The 26,987-nt window shown below is 37.8% G+C and overlaps 1 protein-coding gene across 1 annotated transcript; it reads left to right on the top strand.

The window, feature by feature from the left end:
• Positions 1 to 330: 330 nt before the first annotated feature.
• LOC120332270 (tonsoku-like protein) lies at positions 331 to 21,567 on the top strand. Its single transcript, XM_039399478.2, has 24 exons — positions 331 to 487; positions 1,345 to 1,440; positions 1,826 to 1,920; positions 2,382 to 2,581; positions 3,973 to 4,188; positions 4,721 to 4,892; positions 4,991 to 5,102; positions 6,263 to 6,405; positions 6,815 to 6,967; positions 7,749 to 7,874; positions 8,332 to 8,493; positions 8,845 to 8,944; positions 9,740 to 9,882; positions 10,788 to 10,860; positions 11,326 to 11,483; positions 12,147 to 13,306; positions 13,808 to 13,913; positions 15,358 to 15,499; positions 16,268 to 16,368; positions 16,749 to 16,976; positions 17,838 to 18,009; positions 18,778 to 18,928; positions 19,467 to 19,565; positions 20,275 to 21,567. Exons 1-24 carry the CDS (start codon positions 457 to 459, stop codon positions 20,504 to 20,506), a joined length of 4,371 nt encoding a protein of 1,456 aa, XP_039255412.2. The 5' UTR covers positions 331 to 456; the 3' UTR covers positions 20,507 to 21,567.
• The last annotated feature ends 5,420 nt before the right edge of the window (positions 21,568 to 26,987 follow it).

Raw genomic sequence — 26,987 nt, 5'->3', positions numbered from 1 at the left:
TATAATGCAATTAGTATTACGTAAAATCCTAATTTTCTAATACCGGTAACTTTCGAAATCTCAATTAATCGGTATATCACGGCAGCGACTAACAAAGTATTGAAAGCTTCTTTTATGTGTCATCACAGAGAATCGGACCCCCTGTGGAGTCACAGCTCGAAAACTTTGACTCCCTACTCGTGTGATTGAGGATTTATTTTTGTAAATGTATGTTTTACACACAGTGATGAATATATATGACGTATATTGGACCATTCATCGTAATTTCCCTAACGTACAAGAAGTGTTTTCGTTACAATAAAATAAACCGCTGGTTTTAATGTTAATGCGCATGAGTGGTTACGCATCTGACGTCATTATTTTTCATGGCGGCAAATTTTGTCAACAAAGTTACCTGTTTTTGGATGGATTAGGATTATCTTATTTACAATTTGAAGCTGTTAGTTTTTGTAAGCCATGGAGAAGGATCCTGTAAAACAAATACGAAGTAAGTGGTGTAGGCCTGGTGTTGAAATATAGTGATATTCGTGAAATTTGGCAAGCTAAAATATCGGCAGAAAACTTGTTCTGAAAAATTTGAAAATGCAGAAATTAGGATAGGATAGGATTTACATATTTATCCCGGGGGAGAGGAAAGCCGATAAGACGGCTTATCCATATGGCGAACCACGGCCTCTCGTCCGGTTACCATTCCAAGTCGGGTATGGGGTTAGTTTTACTGTATTGTTTGTTTTCGGAAGCATGGACTTGGTGGTGGAGGAAGCCGTACGGTACCGGTAACCGACCAGCGGTTACGTGAACCACCCAACGACGGCGAGGAGTCCAGCAATCCTCTCGCACATAACCATACCTGCATGGGATTCGAACCTGCGAACCCACGCAGAGTAGTTAGAGGTGCGGTGACGAGCGTATTCCTAACGCTTAGCCCGTTGAGCCACACCGCCGCGCCTCTTAGTTGTAAAGGTGTGGACTGACCTATTTTATCCTTTACCATCTGCGATGACAGTAAGGTAACTGCTGCTGAAACTGCTTGAATAATGCCCAACGAAAACAGGAAAATGTGATGTGAACATTTTATGTTTTTTAAACAGAGGTGTTTGGCGAGGAAATTCATGATATGAATTATTCTTTAAAGTTCAAACCTACCACTCAATTTTCAACTAAGCAGTTATGCCATATAGGGTATTACATTCTGTGTGAGACTTTTTTTACATAAAAAATATTGATTTAAGCTGAATTCAAACATCACATTTTTCGTCATTTAGGCTGTCGCACGTTTAGTTCATTAGACACTGATCCTGTATTACAGTATTATACTCGATCAGATATTTGTTCCATTTTCAGAATATCAGAAGCAGAGAGTGAAATGTCAAGAAAAAGGAAATTTAAAAGAAGAAGCTGAAATACTGAATGTTCTTGGCGAACTCTATACAGAACTTGGTAAGACAGTGAAATTGTCCGAGAAATTATAAGATACAGAGATAGGACACATTTATCCTAATTTTGATAAAGGAAAATCAGAGGAATGCCGATGAAACGGCCTGATCATTGGCGAAACACGGCCTTTCGTCCAGTTGCAGAGTTGCCAGTCCATGTTGGGTATGGGATTAAGTGACCAGTTATTTGTTTCAGATGCAAGGACTTGATGGTTGAGGAAGCCGTAAACGGCCAGCTGTTACGTGAAACACTCTCTGTCAGCAAGGAGTCAAGCAATCCTCTTGCACATAATTATCCCCCACAGGATATGAACTTGCGAAACAACGCAGGGTAATTATTACTCTATCTCAATTTAAAAATAGGTTATTTTCATGGTATACTATTCCAGGTGACCACGAAGAATCTTTAACCCTTCACAAAGAGGAGCTGGGACTGTGTCAAGTCTCTGAAGATAAGATTGGACAAGCTGTGGCCCATAGAAAGGTGAAGTAATATTGGAAGATCTTTGTGCCACTATAATTTTAAATTTCAAGAGACATCACGAAACCTCGGGCTGTGTGCAATTTTGCAATGTTCACAAATTTAGTGAATTAGTTTTTTTAGTGATTTAGTTTTTATGTATTATTATATTAAGTAATCTGTAATTATCACAGTTTAGACAGAATTATTGAGATAAGCATCATTTTGATTAGTATTCTCTGTTTAATGTGTCAGAAGTTTACTAATTTTTGTCAATCATAGAATATTAAATGCCTAAAAAAACATTTTCAAACGAAAATATGCTGAAATATACCTAAAATCAAGAATCGAATAAACCAATTTCAAATGTATTCAAATACTCAATTTGTTTTGGACATCCCTGGTGTGACTGTTTAACGGTTTCATATGCATAGACTTACGGTAGAAAAACAGAAATATCATGTGAAACCTTTTACTTACCACAGATTGGAGAATGCTTCGCAGCTCTCGAAAATTACACGAAAGCTTTGCAACATCAACACAGACATCTGGAACTTGCTAAAGTAGCCGGGGATCAACCGGAACAACAACGCGCTTATACAACCATAGGAAGAACTTATTTAATACAAGGAGAGGATTTGCATAATGCTGGATCGTTTGAAGAAGCTAGACCACTGTTTAAGAAGTGAGTACTGAAAGGTTGTCTGAAGTAGAATGTACCTAACTGCTGCTTTTTAGTGGCTCGGGGGTGCGGGGCTCGGGGCTAATCATTAGGAATACACTTAGGAACACACAATACAGTCACTGCATCTCTGATTACCCTGCGTGGCTTCGCAGGTTTCTAATTGCTATCTCAGTATAATTAGTTAATGTCCATAAACATAACCAAAGTAACCCCCGAGAATGAGCCCTCAAGTACAGAGAGCATATAGCAGGGATGGGCACATTTTTTTAGTATGAGAGTCGCATGCTGCAAGTCAGAACTTTAAAAGAGCCGCAGAATTTGTGAATTTATTATTATTATCAAAATACCATAAACAGAAAAGAAATTCACACAAGAGTCTAATAGCAATGAATAGATAAACAAGGCAGCTATGTTCAACTATATGCACAATTTGAGCTCATTTAATTTGTGTTACCTTATAGCTGATTTACGAGGGTAGTCTCAAAAGAAGTTTTCATGATTTGTTTCATGGTGCCGTTTAACATTACTGACTTTATTCTGACTTAGTAGCTTATGGCAGATTGAGCACAAAGGTTTATTCTTCTTCCCATTCTGACTCGACGACTCTGTTTTTATTTTCGTACTTTCGTTTCTTCAATTGATGACATATATCGCACAGTAACTTAGACTAACTAACCGCAATCAAGCTGCAATACCGTCGACTCATCAATCAAACATTGACCATTGTGACGAAAGATTTGCTGAATTTACTGACTTAAATTCAAAATTCAACGCTACAGCGATTTTCATACTAAAACATAATTTGTCTTAATCATTGACGAAAACTTCTTTACAACTTTTAATAAATTAAAAAAGTTTAATTTAAATTTTCTCTCTTAATTAAAATTTTGATGATAATTTATGTTGGCGAGAAGAGCCGCACAAAAAGTCTGCGGCTCGCGAGCCGCGGTGTGCCCACCCCTGGCATATTGCAACTTCACCTTCACAGCTAGGTGGTCATGAACAGTAGTTATCTGTGACTGATGATATCACAGATCATGATCAGTCATCTGTAACTGATGACATCACAGGTCATGCTCCGCCCTATGTTAGGTATGTTAATGTTAGTTTCTAGAAATACAATAAAGATACAGTTAACACGAATCCTGTAAGGGATATTTATGTGCGAGAGGATTGCTGGACTCCTTGCCGCCGTAGGGTGGTTCATGTAACCTCTGGTCGGTTACGGCTATCTCAACCATCAAGTCTATGCATCTGAAACAAATAAATGACTGACTAATCCCGTACTCGATTGGAGGCCATGGTTTACCGGATGCCATGATTCAAATGAATTATTTTATCTTCAATATCAAAACACTATCTTACTTTTTATCTCTTTGTTTGTCTCATAGGGCCGAAACGTCCTTTCAAAGCAGCCTTCGTCTTTCCCAATCAATACAAGAATCAAAGACTTTATCAGAGAAAGAAGTTCATCAAATGAAAACAAGAAGCATCACAAACCTTGCGTTGGCGTATCATTATATTTCACTGGAAAAATATGAGAAAAATGATGGAATTTATGCGAAACAGAGTCTGGCTTTGTTTCAAAAAGCTTTGAATATCTCACAGTAAGTACAGAACTTTTTTCACAAGTTTTCATTTAAAGGTTCAATGGAATAAGATGTTTTCATCTACTTTTTCCTTTTTTCTGTTGACTAGTAGATCCGTATCTACAAAGATCCTGTAGCGAGAATTAAACTTTTTTCTCAAAAATCGATTGTGAGCCTTATAAGCAGTTGCGCCTCATATATGCTGCTTTACGCTTTATTGCTTCCACTCAGAACTATTATCGGTTATAGTTCGGTGCACCTTACCTATCTATGGATTAAAACCCAATTTAAGCAATTTGTTGACAATGGCCTCATAACCTACAGGTATATTTGAATTGTTTACGAAAAATACAAATTCTTAAACTGATAATGGTGTAACAATTGGCAGTATCTAGAACTCAAAAAGAAAAAAGTGTTAAACTAATTTCCTTAATTAAGTTAGCCGGGCTATATTGAATTGATACAGTGGTTGTAAATGGCAGTTTGGGAACCACTGTCACTCTTAAGTAAATTATTCTCTGCTTATCTTGCGATGTTTTTCCTTTTTTAGAAAGTACATGTTGGCAGCAGAATCTCACCAAACGAACATATTGCTAACGTCGTACTATCGAAATAGACTACAACCAGACTTAGCGATACGTTATGCAGAAGATGCATGCAGGAATGCTAAGGTTGCCAGAAATATACAATGGCAAATTGAAGCCCTTAATGTCTTGGGAGAAGTAGGTTTTGATATAAAAATGGTATCGATGCTGAACTTGTCAAATTTTGGTCATTCCAAAGAAATACTCTGTATTGATGTCTTTCTCTTTTTCTTCAGATTCATCTTTCAACAGGAAACTGTAAATCTTCCAAGAAATCTTTGAAAAAGAGTTTTCGTTTGATAAATTCATCAGAAGAGAAGACTGAAGTCAGAGAAAAACTTAAGTCTGGTATGACATGTTGAATTGTGATACATCTATAAACAACGCTCGGGGCTCCTGAAGTATGCGAACCAAGATGGCGGACATCGAAATGTAATATGTGTACTAGGTTAGGGTTAGGTCATAATTTTAGGTATAAATACTACGGGAGGCACTTGGCTAGTCTTCGAACTGATAATAGGACTAAAATAAGGAAAATTGGAAAAAAATTATGGCCTAACCCTAACTTGTTACCCATGCTTCGTTTCGATGTCCGCCATCTTGGTTCGCATACTTCGGGAGCACCCAACGTTCTTTGCAAACAGAGCTAAAATATTAGTTTAGACGAGAGCAGTGATTCCCAATCCTAAAAACAAGACTCAGACTGAGTCTAATAATCTGGGCTAGATATTACTAGTTTGATAAATATGACGCATCAGAATTTATAAGGTTGTACGAGACTTCTGTAAGCAAAGCTCTGGATGCAGCAATATTTTTTATGAAGCACTTTCACTCTAAACAGGGCTCCTACACCAACCTTTTTTCAAGCAACCCAAATTTTTTAAAATATAAATTTTGTAGAATCTCGCGACCTTTTAACCTTTGAGTCACGACTCATAGGTTGAAAAACACTGTCCTATACTTCACCCCATTGCCATATTCAAATTAGTAAGCCTCTGTCTGCTTGTCTAGTGCCATGTTATATATATATATATTAATGTAAATCAATATATGAAAGCAATGTTCCCTCTAAATTTTTGTAGTATGTCTGCGCAGAAATTTTGGTGTGTGCGCACTTTTTTGAAAATGACTAATATTTGTGCAAAAACCAATGAAGAAATTTTGGCGTTCTAACCGGGTAATGGGTGGGCTAACAACAAACTTTCTCAACCTGCCAACCGAGAACATTGTTACATTACATCGAAATACGTCTGTGCGCAGTAAATCTATGCGTAGGCGCAGCCTCTGAAAGTTGTGTGCGCGCGCACACTTTAGAGGGAACACTGTATGAAAGTTTTATCCAATGTTCCACCTGTTGAACAACATTGCTTGACAATTCGGCGCTCAAATTCGACACACTTTCTAACCTGATACGTCAAGATAGTTCAGTCTGTTGGACCATGTCACCTTTATCTAAATTATAAATCTATTGAAGCAGAAAAAATTCACATCTTTTATCTTCATTTCAGTTGTAAAGATCAACCATCTTCAGTCAAAGATAGAAGACAGTTTAACTACAGCCGATGAAAAATTTAAACTACATGATATTGTGGCTGATAAGTTCTGTGACTTGGGCTGCTATCAAGCTGCTATTGGACATTATAAACAACAGGTAAGTTTGTAAAAATTATTTGAAAGTAGTTGGATGGAAGCCTTGGGGGGGGGGGGGGAGTTGATAAGACGGCTTAATCATCTGGCGAACCACGGCCCCTCGTCCAGTTACCAGTCCATGTCGGGTATGGGATTAGTTAGCCAGTTATTTGTTTCAGATGCATTGACTTGGTGGCAGAGGAAGCCGTAACCGGCCAGCGGCGAGGAGTTCAGCAATCGTCTCGCGGATTTTTTTCTTTTAGGGGATTCAAACCTGCGACCTACTCATAATCATGGGTGCGGTAGTGAGCGTTTTCCTAACGCTTGGCATAATGCGCCACACCCCCAAGCCTCTTACTGTATGAGCAAGGGCATGCCAGTATCAGTATCCATTTGGGAATATGTTATTCACATCTACCCTTTTATTTCAGGAGTTATTGTTCCCACTTCTCGATACAGTCACAGACAAGCAGAAAGCTTCCGTATATTATTCTCTTGCATTAACGAACTCAGATCTCAACAACTATGAGACGGCTATCGAGTATTATAAAAAAGAAATGGAGTTTTATACTGAACCAAATGAGGCATGTCGAATTTTTTGATGAAATTCTAAGTAACGGATGTCTATTTTCTGATGGGTGCCATGTACATGTGTTTGTAGTATTATATATTATATAGGTGTTTATGTGCCAGGCCTTCGAGCAGACAAAAGCGTGTGTTGCCTATTATTTGTACTTTGTATTCCTTTCTTTGCTCATTTTATTTTGCATTGTTTTATTTCACCATAATACTTTGGCTTATGGTGTAACTAATTCAATGACAGCTACCATTGGAAATTTAGAAACTCCAAATGTTTTCAGTTTTGACTTCTAACTTTGGCTTGACTAAAATTCAGACCCCAGATTTCAGAGGGAAATTTCAACTCCGCTCAAATTCAGAGATGTGCTCTTGTCTAAAACTAGTATAATTCCCTGAATTGTATTCTAAGTTTTTGGAAACTATAGAATTCTAAATATATTTTATGCATGTTCATTTTTTGGTTCTTCCGAAGTATGTGAACCAAGATGGCAGATACAGGAACGTAGTTTGTGTACCAGGTTAGGGTTAGTCCATAATTTCAGGTACAAATACTATGTGAGTCACTTGGGCTAGTCCCCGTACTCGTAATAGAAATGAAATAAGGAAAATTGGAATAAAATTATGACCTAATTCTAACCTGGTAGACATACTACATTCCGGTTTTCCCCCATCTTGGTTCACATACTTCAGGAGCACTCATTTTTTGATATGGATTTATTTTGGTATTTCGGACTTTTTAATTTATCCTCCACATATCGCATATGTCAACTATATCACATATTCCAGCTATGCAAAACCTGGACACAGATTGGAATTTGTTTGGAAAAGTTATCAAAGCCTCCTGATAAAATTGAAAATTGTTATAACAAGGCGATTCAATATGCTGAGAAGTCTGAGAATTGTAAATTGCAGGTAATGTTGCTTCTAGACTTGGATTTACATATTTATCCTGGGGGAGACTAGAGACGATAAGCCGGCTTGATCATATTGCGAACCACTGCTGCTCGTTTGGTTACCAGTCTATGTCGGGTATGGGATTAGTTATCCAGTTATTTGTTTTCGGAAACATGGACTTGATGGTGGAGGAAGCCGTAGCCAACCAGCAGTAACGTAAACCATCCCACAGCTTGCGATGTTGAGTCCAGCAATCCTCTCGCACATAATTTACTCTGCAAAGGATTCGAAACCTGCGAACCCACGCAAGGTAATCAGTGGTGAGGTGGTGAGCACACACATCGTTGAGTAAAAAACTAGCAACAGCGTCATACTTAAGGCTGAGAAGCAACTTCGGATTTTTATTGTTTACGAACTTATACGTTGTTTGGCATCACTTTAAGGCTTTACTAAAAAGTTACAAATTTTCTTACAGCTTAAAGTCCTGAATCTTCAGCTTGATATCCAAGTGAAATCCAATCTGCCTTCAGCAGATGAAACGAGGAAAGAAATTTCAAAAATTCAGATGAAATCGGGAATCCTTGTTCTTGATAATGAAGAGGATTCAGAAGATATTTGTGGCAAAGGGAGTGGGGAGGTTGTAAAATAATGTTTTTGAGGGGGGGGATGTCTCCAAATTAATTGATTTAAACCAGGGATGTTGTTTAAAATGCAATTGGTATCAGATTTCAGACTATCCCAGGCTAACTACAATTTTATACTTCACTTCTCTGTTTCATAAAAATCATTGGTCAAAGCAGTAATGATTTCATTGTCCTCTTATCAGTTTTTAATCATTTAATCTTTTATTATCGTCTGTTATACGGAGTACGGAGCCGAAGTAAATTTACAGTTATGCACATCTTAGTGTGTGATACCAGCACAACACTAGAAATATTCACACAAAAAAGTATATAGTTATAAATGTGAATAATTTTTAATTATCCAGGCTGCAGCACAAGAAGAAATTCAAAATGAAACGAGTTTCGATATTCGGGACGAAGACAGTGAAGATCTGCTTGAGAAAGAGTTAGAGAACGTTTCATCAGGTAAGCATCAGTATGGGAGATGGAAGACGAGAAATTATATGCAATTAAGCTTGGCAATAGGTGCTTTTAACTCTGACATTGGCAAACTGCGACCCGCTGGCCTGCCTGATGCTTTCACAACCAAACTAAAACCAAATTTTGATGTTTCAGCTGAAAAATAGCTCAAGGAATTTGTTGAGATTTCAATTAAATTTAGATTTGACACGAGGCTTCTCGTTTTCCACTTTTGCTTTTGTGACACTAAATATTTTCATAAAATGTAGTATTCTACATCACACTTACATGGCCCCCCAGTCTAGGTGGGCAAAGTTTCTGGCCCCTGGTACAAAAACCTTGCCCACACCTGTTTTAACTTCTAACTCTTCTACTTTTGCGACTTTCAATTCAGCTGGATTGGAACTTTTGTTTGAACAAATTTTCATACTAAATGTTTTTCATCATAGATGAGAACATATGGCTTTCAGTCCATCGGTGGCTGCTCATGACTGATTTAAAATTCACAAACACGACATAAATTATTATAATTTATACATTTTAGTACTTTGAATTTGTTTTTCTTAAATGTTTAGGTATAATTCAGTTTCTGACATATATAACTTTCTAATAATATACTTTTCATCGCAAGTAAAAATTTTGGTACTCCTGAACTCGTAATAGAACTTGAATAAGGAAAATCGAAATAAAATTTTAACCTAACCCTAACCTGGTACACATACTACGTTCCCGTGTCTGCTATCTTGGTTCACATACTTCGGCAGTACCAAAATTTTTGTTACGAATAAATTTTCTCTCTAGATAACTCAGACACAGAAGAAACTCGTAAAAGTAGAATCACAAGCAAAGTCTGGAAGAGAAAGTTGAATGAAAAAGGTGAAACCCCGCTACATAGAGCTTGCATCGATGGCCATATGAAGAGAGTTCAACTATTACTTGAACAGGTCAAGTTAGTGAGAAGTTCTCAATTATTAAGGACTTCTAAATAAAATGTATGATTACTCTTTTTTTCGATTTGTTTTCATTTTTTTTAGGTTCTGTTTGATTTCTATTTTAACACTCACATCATAAAAGAAAGCAGAAAACAGCTTTCAGACTTTGAAACGGAACATATGCCCTTGAAAAACTGTAAAAATAAATAGCTGTGTGACAAATTTTCTGTTTTTCTAGCGACCTTCCTGTACTTTACATTTACTAGTATGAATCTTATTGTCATTTCATAGATGAGAGACTCATTCAAAGTGTTTTTTAATGGGTTTGTTACTATTCAGCATGTTTGATTCACTTAGAACAAGGCGCGGCGGTGTGGCTCAACGGGCTAAGCGTTAGGAATACGCTCGCCACCGCACCTCTAACTACTCTGCCTGGGTTCGCAGGTTCGAATCCCATGCAGGGATGGTTATGTGCGAGAGGATTGCTGGACTCCTCGCCGTCGTTGGGTGGTTCACGTAACCGCTGGTCGGTTACGGCTGCCTCCACCACCAAGTCCATGCTTCTGAAAACCAATAATATAACTAATCCCATACCCGACTTGGAATGGTAACCGGACGAGAGGCCGTGGTTCGCCATATGGATAAGCCGTCTTATCGACTTTCCTCTCTCCTGGGATAAATATGTAAATCCTATCCTATTCTATGTAACTTTCAGACTTTTGTTAATAAAACAAGCGACCCAAGAAGATTTTCATGCAACCCAGTTTTGGGTCGTGACCCATAGGATGGAAAACAGTGACCTTATTTATTCACTCTGTATGGAGGCAGGCGCGAGTTTTTAGCCAGAGTTTACTATACTGCACATAATTAAGCCCAACACCTTGCACAGGGTCTTTATATTCATGTTATGTTTCCAGGGTCATCCTGTGAACGAACCAGACTATGCAGGGTGGTTGCCGTTACATGAAGCTTGTAATCATGGATTCGTAGGTGAGTCATCACAACTCAACAAATATATAATTTAAATCATTAGAAGCAGAACCTTAGTCATTTTGGGGATTCCCCTATTATAAGTCTGCGTCAGTCCTCCCCCGGCTTCAATAGTTTTTTGAGAGGAAATTTCAGAGTCGAACAGGTCATCCATATTCCCAAAAGCGACGTTTAAATCTGAACTCGGCACTGTATTCTCTTTATGTCCCCCACTAGTGGCCGCTTTCAGTAGGTTTTCATGGATTTTTCTGTAAGATTCGATGTCGTACGAGTCCAGCTGGCTTCGACTTCTTGAAAACCAGGATTCTAAGGCATCGATTGGCGTTTCACCCTGAATAAAGTAAAATACAAATTTGTTTAGACACTCCAAGAAAGGTGTCAAGCCTCCAACTAAAAATGGAAAGAGTACTGATGGAATCGTCAATCTTACTCTTATGCTTTTAACCAATGTTTTTTTCTTTTCAGAGATAGTTCGACTTCTAATAAACCACGGTGCAAATGTAAACTACCCTGCTAAATGTGGAGGAACAACACCTATGCAGGATGCTGCAACCAACGGCCATCTAGACATTGTGGCTTTGCTGCTTGAGAAAGGTGCTAATCCTAGCATCAAGAATAAAGAGGTAAATTGAGCCTATATGACTTCAAAATAGCTTACGATCGGCTGATGGGTAATCCACAAAAATGAATGAGTAGGCCTACTAAATACTCAGATAACTACTACACAAACGCATACAAAAATTCCACCGCTGTTAATAAGCCCACAGAGCCGCATTCTCAATGAAATCACCATTTCATTCCATTTGATTTGATTATGTAATTGTACCCGAAATAAATGTTTCATCATTTATTTAAGATTTATTCGAATAATACAATTCAGATCTAAGGCCTGTCTACTTTTTAGTCGTGAGTGTTGAAATTTCTCAAAAAAACTTACCAAGTGTCCACATATTATCTTAACCTGTGCGATGGACGCGTTGGCCACCTTTTTTACAAACCATAAGCTTTTGACTGCTTACTTGTTCATAAGAATATCCAACCAGACGTATATGCTCCTGTGTGTCATATAGGGATTCCACACCCACAGAATCACAACCCTGTTAAGTCAAGGCTGTAATGGGAAGAACTGATTTTTCTACTATTATTCACCAGCTGTACTTTTCACTTTTGGTTGTAACTAACTTGCTTTGAGTAAACTTGCAACTCTTCCATCAGTACTCTTTCCATTTTAGTTGGAGGCACCTTTCTTAGAGTGTCTAAACTAATTTGTATTTTACTTTATTCAGGGTGAAACGCCTATCAATGCCTTAGAATCCTGGTTTTCAAGAAGTCGAAGCCAGCTGGACTCGTACGACATCGAATCTTACAGAAAAATCCATGAAAACCTACTGAAAGCGGCCACTAGTGGGGGACATAAAGAGAATACGGGGCCGAGTTCAGATTTAAACGTCGCTTTTGGGAATATGGATGACCTGTTCGACTCTGAAATTTCCTCTCAAAAAACTATTGAAGCCGGGGGAGGACTGACGCAGACTTATAATAGGGGAATCCCCAAAAATATTTTTACCCCCTACTCTGAAAATTCTACAAAACCTTCACAAAACTCTGCCTATGTCCACGAAGTTGAAGATTTGCCAAATTTTTCTCAAAAAATTGATGATTTTGGTGATCTAGACCCAAAATATGATGAAAATGACTCAAATTTTAGTGACAGTCAGATTTTACCTACTTTGGAATCAAGGACAAGAATTTCAAAAGTACGACAGTCTCAAGGTGGCGATAAAGATTCTTTTTTTGACAGTGCTGGGGAGTACCAACAAGCTATGAATAGTTTGGGCGGGTCCGAAGCACTAGCTCGTTTATCAAACGGGGTTAAATCCTTTCGCGCCCCCAAACGACCTTCAACTGATGGATTTGACCTTGTAAAACAAGGTCTTGTGGGTGAAGATGATTATATGGGTGACGATTGGCTCATTGATGATACAGATGACGTGGGTTCGAATCCCAGTCTCGCCACTCAAATGAGACCCCCAAAGCGACCCAAAACAGTGCACTCAACAAATACAGGGCAAACCAATTTTGGTACTTACGGATGGAAACAGTCGAATTCCGTAAAAAAATCATTAAAAGACACGAATTCGGCCGGTTTTTCATCCTCGTTTCTAAATCGAAGCAGTATTAGAAATAAAACCCAACCAAAGAAATTAATAACTACAAAAATAAAAGATTTCATGCCAGAACCACTTATATATGATGACATCACTATTGAAGATGATGATGTCATGAGAATTCCCAGTGTTCCCAATGGTATTCCCAGTGTTTCTTCTACAAGTTTTTTCACTCCAAATCCCCCAACAACTCAGCCAATAACGACACAGCCGCCTCAAACTATGAGAGTCAAAGTTAAAATAAATGGAAAGATGTTTTTGATTGCTGTGCCAGGCAGGTAAGACTTGCTTATATTGTTAAATTATCAATCACTATTGGAAGGCTCTGCGTTGTGGTGCCTTGTGCTAAGCATTAGAAATATGCTCACTACCACACATCTGATTACCATCCGTGCTTTCGCAGGTTCGAATCCCATGAAGGAATAGTTTTGTTCGAAAGGATTGCTGGACTCCTAAGGTGGTTCACGTAACTGCTGGTCGGTTACGGCTTCTTCCACCTTCATGCATCTGAAAACAAATAACTGGCTAACTAATTCCATACCCGTCATGGACTGGTAACCGAACATGAGCTCCCGGTTCAACATATGAATAAACTGTCTTATTCGACTTTCCATCACCTCCGGGATAAATATGTGAATCCTATCGCATCCCAAGTAAAAATGCTGTACGATTATCGAAACTGAGACCAAGTAGTTTACCGAATCCATCCTGAAATATTATTCCTGAATATCACATATATTCTGAAATAATGTCGTGCATTAATCTTGCACTCTTTTCAGCACAAAAACGATTTCCTGGCTTTGTGAGAGAGCTGCAGCTGTTTATAAACAAAACACTGGTGTTCTACCTAAGCTTACACTCTATACTGGAGGATCAGTCAATGAGGTTTGTTATACATTGAATGCATAAAAGTTTCTTTATTTATTACTCCCGTAGTATGTGTACCAGGTTAGGGTTAGGCCATAATTTTTATTCCAATTTTCCTTATTTTAGTTCTATTACTAGTTCGGGGACTGTCTGTGTTAGCCAAGTGAATATACCAGTCCAACACAAAACAAAATTAGTTACCTCCATATTGGTACAAGCACTTCTGAAGCGCCCTTTTATGACAGAATGCACTGGTAGCGAGGGGTCTGATTAAGCATAATAGTTTGGAACCTATTTTCTCCTATGTCAATGGTTACTAACCTTTTATATCTTGTGACCACCGTCTGGAGTAGGGGTTCCCAAGCTTTTTTCAGGACGACCCCAAAGACAACTTTCAAGTGTCCAGTGCGACCCCAGGTCGATATATAGGTATATTTTTCATGAAACTTTAGAGCTTCTTTCACTGGACTTTTGAGTTTGGTCATGTGGTGGTATTAAGTAAAATAAGCTAAAACCAAACAATGATGTCACAATAAGCACCTACATTTTCTATAGCATAAGCATAGAGCGATGCCTATGGGCCTGTTTTACAGTAAGCCATGGTACAAACTGCTAAATTTAACATGGTTTGTCAAATCTTAGATGTTTTGTACATCCATCCTCTACCATACCTCAGCGACCCCATGACCTGGTTGCGACCCTACCTGCTTATCACTCCGATCCAATTTGGGGTCGCAACCCCTGGTCTGGAGGCTTTTCGCTCCCTTGGCCCCCTCGTTTATCATTCCAGTGGTATTTATATTGTTACTTTGATTGATAGATTCTAAATCCTATTATGTTCAAACAATGCATGCTCAACAAAGGGAAAACATACTGTGAAATAAGCTTATCAAGTAATTGAACGGGGAAGAATAGCAAGTTTTCTATTAAAAAAGGAAGTAAAATCGGCGCCTGGCATTAGAGCACTCTCCAACTGCTCTGTTGCCCCCTAGATGGGCCACGGCCCTCCAGTTGGAACCACTGTTATATTTGCTCTCTCACATAAATGATCTGAGAATCCCACTCGTATCCAGCACTCATGAATCATTTTGTTAATTTATGTTGTTGCGGGAGAATCGTCCTTCTCTGCAACTGATGAAACAATCAATTTCAAAAATTTTAACACTCTAAAGACAGAAGTTTTTATAAAAATATAACTTTCATATGTTCTGGTGTTCCAACCAAAATATTGCTGTTTCTTCCATGGGAACACTATAATATGACATCTGGTACAATTCTTTTAACATCTCGCTGGCATGGTGGTGGCCATTTGACCATTGTTTCCCTAAATTTGAGTTTTTTGTCATTTTCTTTCATGGGAACACCTTTATACGACATCTGGGACAATTGTTTTAGTATCTTGCTGTAATTTTCTGACCATTGTGTGGTTTATATTTGAGTATTTCTCTCTTGTTACTTCTAGGAAGATGCTTGTCTTCTTTCTAATGATGATTTAGTCAGCGATGCCCTTCAAACCAATGAGCATGTCACTGCCAAGATCTCAGCCTGGGAGAAGACGCCTCTGTCACAGAAATATGAAGAAACTTGCAAGGAAAATAATCAAGGTAAAGTTGATTTTACCCTCTGATAACCTTGCGTGTGTTCACAGGCACGCACCCACTGGTCGATACGGCTTCCTCCACCATCAAGTCCATGCATCTGAATCAACCAACTGGCTAACTAATCCCTTCAACCAGAGTTTCTCAAACTTTTTGAGCCGCGGACACCTGTTTGTGAATCTTATTTTTGACAAACCCCCATCCTTTGTTGTATCAATTTAAATTAAACTCATTAAAATCTGAATCAATGCATATTGAAGTTAAATACTAGTAGGCCAATGACAATTCGATAAGATTATGATCTATTTGCTACCCGATATCCGGACTGCTGGTACTATTGAACACATGGAACTGATTTAACCGTGTATATAACTACAGTCTCACACAATTAACTTAATTTTGTTTCATGCGTCTTTCTTGCAGCAACGGTAACGAGCTCAAAGGGCCGAGCACAAGTTATCGACTGGTGATAACTCGGTCCCATCCGACGATGTAGCTCTGTGACGAAGGTCTAACTCACAGACGCTGAAAGCAAGAATCGTTCTGCAACAGCTTTTTCACTCCCATTGTTAAAGTTTTATAACAATAACGATTTGCGATCGCGTGAACTTATGACTTTATCTCGTTTACGAATAGACTGGTAACCAGACGAGAGCCTGTGGTTCGTCATATGATTAAGCTGTCTTACCGACTTTCCTCTACGTCGGGATAAATATGAAACCTCTATCTCTCCTTTATCCCATCCGCAGCTGAATGGAATTATTTGTTTTTCAGTTACCAACCCAACAATCCTTAACGCCTGTCACCAAAGTGTCAGTACTGGGAGGGTAGATCTGAAAAATTCTGGGCTATCAAGCTTGCACCTGAAAACATTGGTAAGTAACTGCAGTTATTCACTTTGCTTACGAGACCAAATGTGTTAACTCAGTATAAACGTATAATTAGTAAATGCATGTAATAAAAAACCAAAGTAACCACCAAGACATGACAACAGGAGTCATACCATAAAGTCCCTTTACAATTTCAATTTTGTTATGAAGTCAGTTCTTTATGTATTTTAACCAGATTTGTTGTTTTTTAATCAGCGATTTTCCAAGTATTTTTACTTCATTTGAGACATCTGTGAGGGCCAAAACAATACATGGTGTCGATAAATTTTCATTGCAATTTTAAAAATAATTTAAAATTTCATGGACACCTTGTATTTTACCCAAACTTTGTGTCACATTAATTTAGTCAAACTAATCGTTTTCAGGTTTCAAGTCTGACGCAGCAGGAAATTACATCCATTCTGTTGCCAGGCAACTGTTTACATGACGATGGAGTTGCCACCTTGTGTGAATCGTTACAAAGACAAATGACCTTGACATGCCCTTCAAATTCTTTTAATTCAACCCTCACGGAATTAGATTTGAAGTGTTCGAATCTAACGCAACATGGTTTAAGAAGATTGGCACAAGCTGCCGAAAGTGGGGCTTTGAAGGTAACATTTTTAATTAGCTGTGATTTGGGTACTCACGTAGTATGTGTACTAGGCTAGGATTAGGCCATCATTTTATTCCGAATTCCCTTATTTTAGTTCTGTTATGAGTTTGGGAAATGTCTGTGTTAGCCAAGTGAATATAACCCCTGCCCATAGGTTGCAGTCCCTTTACACAACTTGATGTCAAATAGGCGAACGAAATTAGTTACCTCCATATTGGTACACATACTTCTGGAGCGCCGTGATTTGTGCCAGTTTCTCTGCAATACGAAGCCAGATTTTGAAGATATTCTGTATTCTATATTCACAATGTATTGGATAGAAAGGTTATTGATGTATGGCCATCCCTGAACTCTGGTGGTAATCCTTCCATCTGGTAGTTTGTTTTTTCAACTAGTATAGGGTCGCCATACCGTCCAGAAAATTCCGGACATGTCCAGAATTTAGGGTTAAATTTTGCGTCCAGGCAAGAATTTAAAAAATGCTCAAATGTCCGGAATCCAGAATTTTACTGCATCTGCAATCTTACTGTGCACACTGCTAATACAGAACACTGTTATTTCGTACCGTGCGCATATTTTTTACTACGAGGTCATGAAAATAGTCATGCACTGTCTGGAACTTTGCTTTTTGAAATTTTTGATTGCAAGTATATGTTCTCATAATATGGCCATAAACCAGTGGATCCCAAAGTCCCCCAAAAGTGCTTAAACTGTGATAATGACAAAACAATGTGTGGTACTTAGAAAGCAAAAGCCTGTGAAGTCTTACCGAGTGTTGTAGTCCTTGTTCTTCACCTTTATATTGTACCCAACCAGTTTAGTGTAAAATCCCCAAAGCACTTGCCACTTTCTCCTTCAGCAACTTCAAACACTGGACATCTCTTACAATCGATTTGGGGATTCATGCTTAGAAAATCTGGCAACCCTGATCAAATCTGTCACCAGTTTGAAGCAGCTTTCAATGTCAAGATGTAGATTCACAAATAAATTATTTGAAAATAATTATCTGGCTTTCAAAGCTGCAATGCAAGGTAAGCATCTTTGTTCAGTAAAGCATGGCGGCTCATTTTGTTAAAAACCAACAATTGTTGAAAGCTTACCTCATTGGTTCCCTTTGCCAATCTGTTCTCCAATTGCTATTCATAATGAGTACTTCAATTATTTAATTTTTAACGGATTCTTATCTCGTGTTATGCACAAGTCGCATCTCAGCTTCTATACATTTGAGGTAGTTTATAATGTGTAAACGAGAATATCGGTCAGAGACTGAAGACTTATCGATCGAAAGTTAGGGGATCCCCCTAAACAGCGCTCTTACTCCTTAGTGACACCTTGTGTCGCATCACTAATCAATTAATAACTCGCTAATTATACGGCATAATTCATCCAAAATCAATAGGCTTCTGGTCCGAGATATGATGAATGCAGATGCAAAATCTGGAGCAGATTCAATCTCGCTTACGTGAGATATCGCGTGCATCTAACAGACAGACAGACAAATACCTATCAACATACTTACCGATTAAAATCGATAAGTAATAATTACCGATTAAAATCGATAAGTAATAATTACCGATTAAAATCGATAAGTAATAATAACTAAAGAATATCAGTACTACTACAGCCAAACAAAGAAAAATTCCTTGTCAAGAATGACTAAATTACACCCTGTGAAACGTTGGCTTATCTCAATAGTTGCAAAATATTCGAGGCGGTAAGCAACTATGAAGAATATCCCTCTGTGATTTCTCAATATTTTCTAACTTTTCATTATTTTTACCGATGGATTTGTTTAACAGGTCACATGCTTCTGTCAACACTAGATGTCTCTCACAATCAAATTGGATCTGTGGGAGTTGAACTTTTACTTAAATCACTCCCTCATTCTACTCTGACAGATTTGAACATTTCTGGCACCTGTGATGCTGCTAATAACTTGTTGCTAATGAGGTGAGTTATTTGGACTAGTAAATAGACAGTCAGTAGTTTATTTTTTCACATACCGAAAATACGAACGTGTACAAACAGTGAGGTAAAATAAAAAATTTCAGCGTGAAGGTAGAAGCGATAAACCGATAATAGTTATCGAGCAGCGTCACCTATGAGGAAGTCCAACATTTAATCACACAAATACAAAAAAGCCAAACAATATTTAGTAACAGAAATTGGTACGTTTTAGACTGACTGTTTTCTGTGTGAATAAGTCGCTTTATCTGTTTTTCTCTACTTCCCTCTGGTGTTAGTTCGAGAAAATATTCACTCCTATTCTATGCATAAAAGTTTAGCGAAACGTAAAATGCTTTTTCACTTTTTCTCTCCCATGGATATAAGATTGGAGAGATCATTTTCTGGTGTTCGAGCAAAATGTTTTCGGTCTGCCCAGCAACAATAAGGTTTGCTGCTTTCAAAAAAAGTGGGATTTTTCTCCTAGTCCAAATTTGACGTTGTATGAGACCCATTTACAATTTTTTTTTATTTCCTCACCCAGGCATGTCATCAACTATCTCAAACAGGAAGGCTGCAATCTTCAAGTGTTGCATCTGGCTGCCAATCATCTCAATTTTGAGATGATAAGTGAACTTGCTAGGTAAGTTATAAGGAGGGTAGTGGGACACTGTGTGAGGGTTCTTTTCTCATCAGTTATTTCCAACTTCAGGGATATATGTGGTGTGTTTTACCAGGATGCTTGAATATCGTGTAATTAGAGTGATAAATAATCTCATTTCATTAAACAGTTTGTATTTGTTAGGGCCCAATGTAAATTTTAATCTTAAAATATTGCCTAAGTGCAATCTCCCTTGGATCTCTTTATTCGGAACTTTTAATTTGAGTCTTTGATTTAGTGGTGCATATTGTTCACAGTCTCACAAATTTGCCTAGAGCCTTGTTACGAGTAAAATTAAAAAAAAAAGATTACCGTTAAAATTAGTTCTGTTGATGATGCTTGGTGAAAGTTGTCAGTGCTAGGCATGTGTAGTATGTACACTTACCGGTCCTCTCTCCTTTCCTTTTTTCTTGTTTCAACCCACCATAAGGTTCACGGAGTTAGTCAACGAATACTAATAGCATGGGCGTAGCCAGTAATTTCTAAAAAGTGGTTCAGAAATTTCTTACTGCCAAGTTAGATCGTAACAGCTAGCATGTTTTCAGAATACTTTAGGGTCTATAAAGTGTTTCAAGCTACAGAAAATTTCTATGTGTGATACAGCAAAATGCTTTTTTGCATTTCACAAGTGGGTACGTTTGGACTCCCATTGGCTACGCCCCTGACTAAGAAACTCATTTTTTGTTTGCAGAGAATTAACCAAAATTCAACAACAACTACCTCTTCGATCATTAAATATTTCCAAAAACCTTCTAAACTCTTCCATGGAATTAAAGATCACATCTTTGTTGAACCAGATTCCTAGCATTGCAGAGATCAGCAATAATCCTTGCTGCCACAAGTGGAAAGCTAATATAATGTCAATCAAAGCTTCAAAAACTGGAAATCGTATGACTCATAGAGGACAATTATTATTTGCTTAACAAGGTTGATTAAATTGAGTCTTATTTATTTACATTTAGAAAAAATATTGATAATGGTACAAAAGTGTAGTCAGCCCAAAGTTTTATTTTGTATAATGACTAGGGCTGGGAATGGTTAACCGATATCAGATGGTTAACGGTTATGATTTATTTTAACCGTTAACTGACATCTCAGGTACAAATCATCTTCATACCGTTCAATATCGTCACATATGATTACGTCATCGCAAATTTATCTCTTAGTTTATTTATCTCAGTTTTCGGTCGATTTCGAAATATATTGTTCACGATTTCATTGCAAAATCGGATATTCAATGTCATACAACAAGTGTGCCGTTGATGCCGTTTTTCTTTATGATATATATCTCGAAGTAGAATTTGCACATCGAACACTGATAATTTGTCACATAAATGATGTTTTTAACAACGGAATCGGGTTTTCTAAAATATTTCCACATGCCCGAACCACGCTGCCTATCTTTTGCAGCAGAGGAATCATGAAACTAATCTCGATTTGTGAATAATTTTGAGCGATACCAGGATAAGAACACGCAAAATTGCTTTATAACCATTGTGACGTAACAAGCTGAAATTATAATTATTACGTCAAACTTCACGCGGCGGTTAACCAGTTAATTTTACCCGGTAAATGGTTTAAGTGTTTTCCCTGAAATTCTCAGCCCTAATAATGACGTAATACAATGCTCACTTGTGCCTTTTGCGAAATTGCATTAAAAAAAATTTTTTTGTTTTTTTTCTGGAGGGAGGGGGTCTTCATGGCCCATCAGGCCCCCCCCCCCCCCCAGCTATGCCTATGTAAGGGTTGAGAACCAGTGCCTTGTCAAACAATGTCAATTTGAAGATATATGTCGTTTTATCGGATAATTTTTGTTTTGAGGCACAATCAGTGACTTCTTACTTAGAGCCTTGTTCAAAGCAAAGGTTATAAGTGTAGAGCAGAAATTTATCATTTTTGATTTGAGGAATGTTGTGTATCTGATATCTTGTTTTTTTTTGCTCTATGAGTTCTCTTTTGCAAAAATATATTCATTTCCATTCAATACATTTCTTATTCATCGCATTGAAATCATATGTTATGCTTCATGGGAAATCAGGGTGGGCGTTCCCAACTTTGTTTGCGCTGCTCTTACCGAGACTACAGCACAATTAAGGCACTTTAATAATCGTTGCAAATATTCCTGACGAGTTGGGTCGGACACTAGCACTGTAGCAAAAAGATCCCTGTTTGTTTATTTGCCCAAAAATGCAACACCATCTTTGCAAGGAATAAACATAAGTCTCTGTAAGTTATTTTATTTTTTTCAATTTTGCCTAGACTATAACACATTTTGTTCCTACATGCCTGACCACCTCCGTCATGCTTGTCGTTCGGTCTTTTCATCTAAGGACTCTTTTCTATAAGTTACAACTTTGGTCATTGTTTTGATAAACAAAGTTTAAAGAATATGTATATATAAATATTATTATTAAATGCATTGATCTGGTCACGAGATGCCCACCATTGTATATCAAACAGTGGAGGAATTCTAAATTTTTAGATTATAGTTCCCGATGTTGCGGACTAGACTAGATAATAGAAAATACGAGAATAAATTATCAAAGATCTGGTGAGGGTGAATTTCTAAAAATTACAGAACCTTTTGTAGCAGTGGAAGGTCAGGGCTTGTGTTGTTTATGAGTCATTGGATTTTTTGAATAGGCACAAGAGATTTGGCTCCACGTATAGCTTATGGGTTCCCACCTCATATAATACTAAGGAAGACTCCCCACACCATCTTTTGATTTTTTTAAGCTTCAGCTTAATTTTTCACAATCCATTATGTAAGTTTGGTCACAGTGTAAACAATATCGTCACGAGTCTTGATGACCTGCAATAATGACCTATTTTGCATACTGTAAGTAAGTGTAAGTGTTTATTTCGATTTTCCGTTACAACAAAACATATAGACAATACAGGGCAAAACAAACAAATGTACGGAAAATCAGGAAAGTGGGCAAAATCTAAAAAAGATTTAAGACGTGCTAGTGCACGTGCCCATTTACCCCACACAGCAAACAACACATTGAAGTAAAATTTAAAAAAAGAGAGAGACACGAAAAATAATCCGGGCGTAAATACTTGACTGTGAATGTGGAGTTTCAACATGGAGTGTAATTTCTACTATATCTGTACAAGGGACTAGCGAGAATTGTAGAACACAACAAACAAACAAGCGGTGCGCAATATGAGATAAAATTTACTTGATTACAAATGCACTCAACTAATAGTCTACCGGACGATAAACAACAATAATAAAAACAGCATAAAAGTAAACAACAACAAACCAAGTAAAATATGACAAGAGCATTCCACGCCCTGGCGTTCCAACTTTAGTTTTAATCAAAATTCATGTGGTTTGTGTAAGTAGGCTAGTCTTTTTTGTGGAATTCATCATTAAATATCCGTTACATTTGACGTTTGACTGTTCGTGTTATTCCCAGCTTCGTTCTCCATGATAAACTCCACGCAGGCAGCATGATCTGATGTGAACTGATCCTTATCGTTTCGGTACTATATCCAACAGCATCGTTTTGATTTAAGTTTGTATGGATCTTCTCAGTAGGGTTTATATTCGTCCGGCTTTCCAAGTTTTCGTCCAAATATTTCTTACTCCAGTAGCTATTCCACCGTCGATATTTCACGTCCGCACCCGACGGCGGTCTGATCAGTCTCTGATACTGACTTACACAATTTTATGTTTAAATATTTCACCGCACTGTGTTTCAATAAAAATCTGTAACATTGTCTTTTCTTTTAACATTGTTTTTGGAACTAAAACTCCCTCTCTCTCACTAGTCGTAATAGAAGAGACTTTCCCTAAATCTGGCAACACTGAATTTACATATTTGCAGCGGTTCCGGGAGCAGCGCGAGGTCGGCGCGGCGTTGTTTGTGAGTTCCGAGCTTCTTTCAGTCTTTTAGTGTTAGTGATTAATCCAAAAGGAATATGTATAGGGGATTTGAATATGATTATATGGCTTATGGTCCTCCACCTCCCAGGAGACGAAGAATGCCGCCACCCCGCGCGATGAATGGCTATGGAGGTGGGTACAGTGGTTATAGAGGAGATCATGGCGCGGCCTCCCTGATGAATGATTTAGAAGCGGCTGCGTATCTTCATGAATACGAAGCAGTACTAGCAGAAGAATATGCAATGGGACTTGAAAATCCATACGGTGGAGGATGGGACCGTTATCATGAAGAACCTGTGTCAATGCACCCTCCTCAAAGAAGAAGATTTCCTCCAGCTCCGAGACAGCCAGGACCTGCAAGAGGCAGAGGAGGAATAACAAACAGAGTGTCATCATATGGGGCTGATTTAGTTAATAGACAAATTATGAAAGCGCAAGAACGATTTTTGTGCCCCCAAACGAAATCAAAACCAACAATTACAAAGGATAATGAAACGACAGCCTCAACATCAACTCAGAATGAAGAAAATAACAATAATACTGGCGATAAAAAGTCTGCGGAGAATGCAGTAACGACTCCTGTAGTGCCATTAAAGTCAAAAATTACAGCCAAACAACAGTGGGAGACAAGTTATGTTGAAACCATGAAAGAAGAGTCGTTGAGACCCAAACCCGCGTCGGTTATACCATCTCCGGCAAAGAAAAACATAGAGCCGACACCAATACCTGCTCTAATGGACCAACCCCAGGTATCTGGGCTTCAGAAATCTTCCAGCAAGAAACGAAAAAACGATTGGTTCAGACGTGGTCCGTATTTTCGACGGAAGAAAAAGAAAACCTCAGAATCTGAAGGAGCGGCTCAAGAACCAGGATTTGGATTTGACGTTAACGGAACGAATGAGGGGTCAAAGGTTACAGGAAGTGAAGAGGGAACTATCTACCCTAAAACTTGTAAGGTATGTAATGTTAAACTCTATCAACCATCACAAGCCGATGACCATTACAAAAGTGAAATTCATGCAAAGAACGTCAACAATTTTTTGAGTGGGGAGGACACAAAAAAGATCGAGAGAAAGATAAATAAAATTACCGAAAACCTCCCCACACCTATAAATACTCCAGAGTGCCTCGTGTGGGAGAAAGACACAGGTGATCGCACACAAAACACTGTCAGATTCTGCCGCTTATGCTCAGTCGAAATGTCATCTTTACCAACGGCAAAACAGCATTACGCAGGAAAAGCTCACGCTAAGAGAATTAGGATCGTTCAACGAGGGAATCGACCTTATAGAAAACCTTTTAAACCGACTCATTTTGTCAGCGGCGGAGTTTTAGGAATTCAAGAAAAGCCCATCGAACCAGCTTATAGCTATAACCCAGCAGCTCACTTGGCGTTCACACAGCCTGATTCACAAATCGCGAATTCGAGCATAAATTTTAAACCATCTCTGCCTGGTGATTTTGCAAATAGTATGACACCTAGTGGACAATATTACTGCCAAACATGCAACATTGTTATTGAGCACGCAGGCAGTCTAAGCACTCATCTACAATCAAAACAACATAAATTAGCAAAAGCGAGGAGCTAACTGTGTTTAAATAATTAACTTTTTAGTCAATAAACTGGAAACTCTTTGGTGCCTTCCAAATTAGTCTTTAACTCAGGAAGCAATGAAGCATCAATGCCGCTAGATCCGTGGTTCTTAACCTTTTTTCTTCTGTGGCCCATTCTTTTTCATGCAAGGGGAAAACTACAAGACAAGCGAAAACTATTACTGCAAATATAGACACTTTCACTATAATATTCAGAATGTAAATTCCCCTGCAGTAACAAAAAACAGTATTATCGTTCATTCACTACAGTCAAAATTAACTATAGTTACACAGATGAAACCGAATTTTTCAATAATTTAAAATAGGTTTGTGGCACAGTAGTGATTTGCCAGTTGATTCTGTCGGTGAACACTTCATTGATTTTTACCCAGGAAGCAATGAAGCGTGTTTGCTGCCAGTTCAACTTCCTTTTCACAAGTCAAGATAAGTTTTATATAGTGCCGCCATTTCGTACTCTATTACATTGAATTCTTAATGTTGATTCTGTCGGTTTACACTTCATTGATTTCTACTCGGGAAGCAATGAAGCGTGTATGCTGCCAGTCCAACTTCATTTTTCAAGATTTTGGGTATTCATACTTTAATACACTGATTTCCTACATGTTAGTTTATGAGTTGACTTTGCCAGTCCACGTTTCTTTGATTCTCCTGTGCTAAGTTATTTCTGCCAATTTATGCTTCATTGATTTTCACGTGTGATGATATATTCTTGTTGATTCTGCCAGTTCATGCTTCATTGGTTACTGCATGTCTATTTATTTCTGCAAATCAATGCTCCATCGCCTTTTACTAGATGGGATATATTCTAGCATTATCTATAAGCCAACGCTTTTGAAATCCCATATGTTATACCAATCTCGTCTCATTTTGAAAAATTTTGTGTTGTTCATAACTTCATAGAATATTCATATTACTGTTTTTCAATAGTATGGTTATTTTAATGAAGAAGAAAAATTATTTTTGATAATAACTTGTGCATTCAAGAGTATTTCAAGTTCTGGTGAATTCAATACTGATGAAGAAATTGTTACTTTCGTTTTGCTTTATTGTATGTGCCACGCAGCCCACGCTATAGTATAGGATTATTTTTTTCATCACAGCTCACTTTCTGCCAATTTTTTTCATTACCATCAAGGAACTATACTAAAAATGAAGTAAAATTTAATAATTCAGAAAATATTTTTTTCAAAAAACTGATAATATCTTTAATGAGACCGATGTGCATGCATATTCTCGCACAAAAGATGGAATCTTGATAGTATTCTGGTCTCAGTACTGTTTTCAAATTTGATCAATATTTTGCATTAACATGAGAATTGTAGAAAAAGATTTTACCGCGACCCCCATTTTGCAACCCACGGGTGGGGTCGGGACGCAGAGTTTGAAAAATCTTGATATAGAATATGGATTATTTACTGCACGCTTGGTAATTCAGCTGAATTCTCTGCATTTGACTGACAGGGGTAACTAAAGCCGAAAAAGTTAATATTCAAATTAATTACAGTTATTAATTTCATAGCTATTATTACCATTCATCCATTTCCCTGAGGATTTGAGTGTATGTCCACATTTATTCGTTTTTCTCTGTTTGTGCAGTTAGTTATCTTTGTTCTTTTCAATGTGTATCTGTTCACCTTGGAATGCTTAAAACATTCAATGCATTAAGATTGCTATTTCATCATTTGGTTTTTCATTAAGAAATTGATAGAATCCATTTTTGTTTCACTGCTCCAGGCCCTAGCTCCATGGTACTCGGTACTAGAAGCCATTGAAATGTAATACATACAGTAGAATCTCGTAAGTTGCTATTTAAAATCATTTCCATTGAGTATTTTAGGAATGCCTAAAAACCTACTTCGTCAGGTGTCTTTCATTGTGTTTGAAGAAACCTTCTC

The sequence above is a fragment of the Styela clava genome, chromosome 13, assembly GCF_964204865.1.
Source record: "Styela clava chromosome 13, kaStyClav1.hap1.2, whole genome shotgun sequence".
Taxonomy (NCBI): Eukaryota; Metazoa; Chordata; class Ascidiacea; order Stolidobranchia; family Styelidae; genus Styela; species Styela clava.
This window is presented reverse-complemented; position numbering and strand designations above follow the sequence as displayed.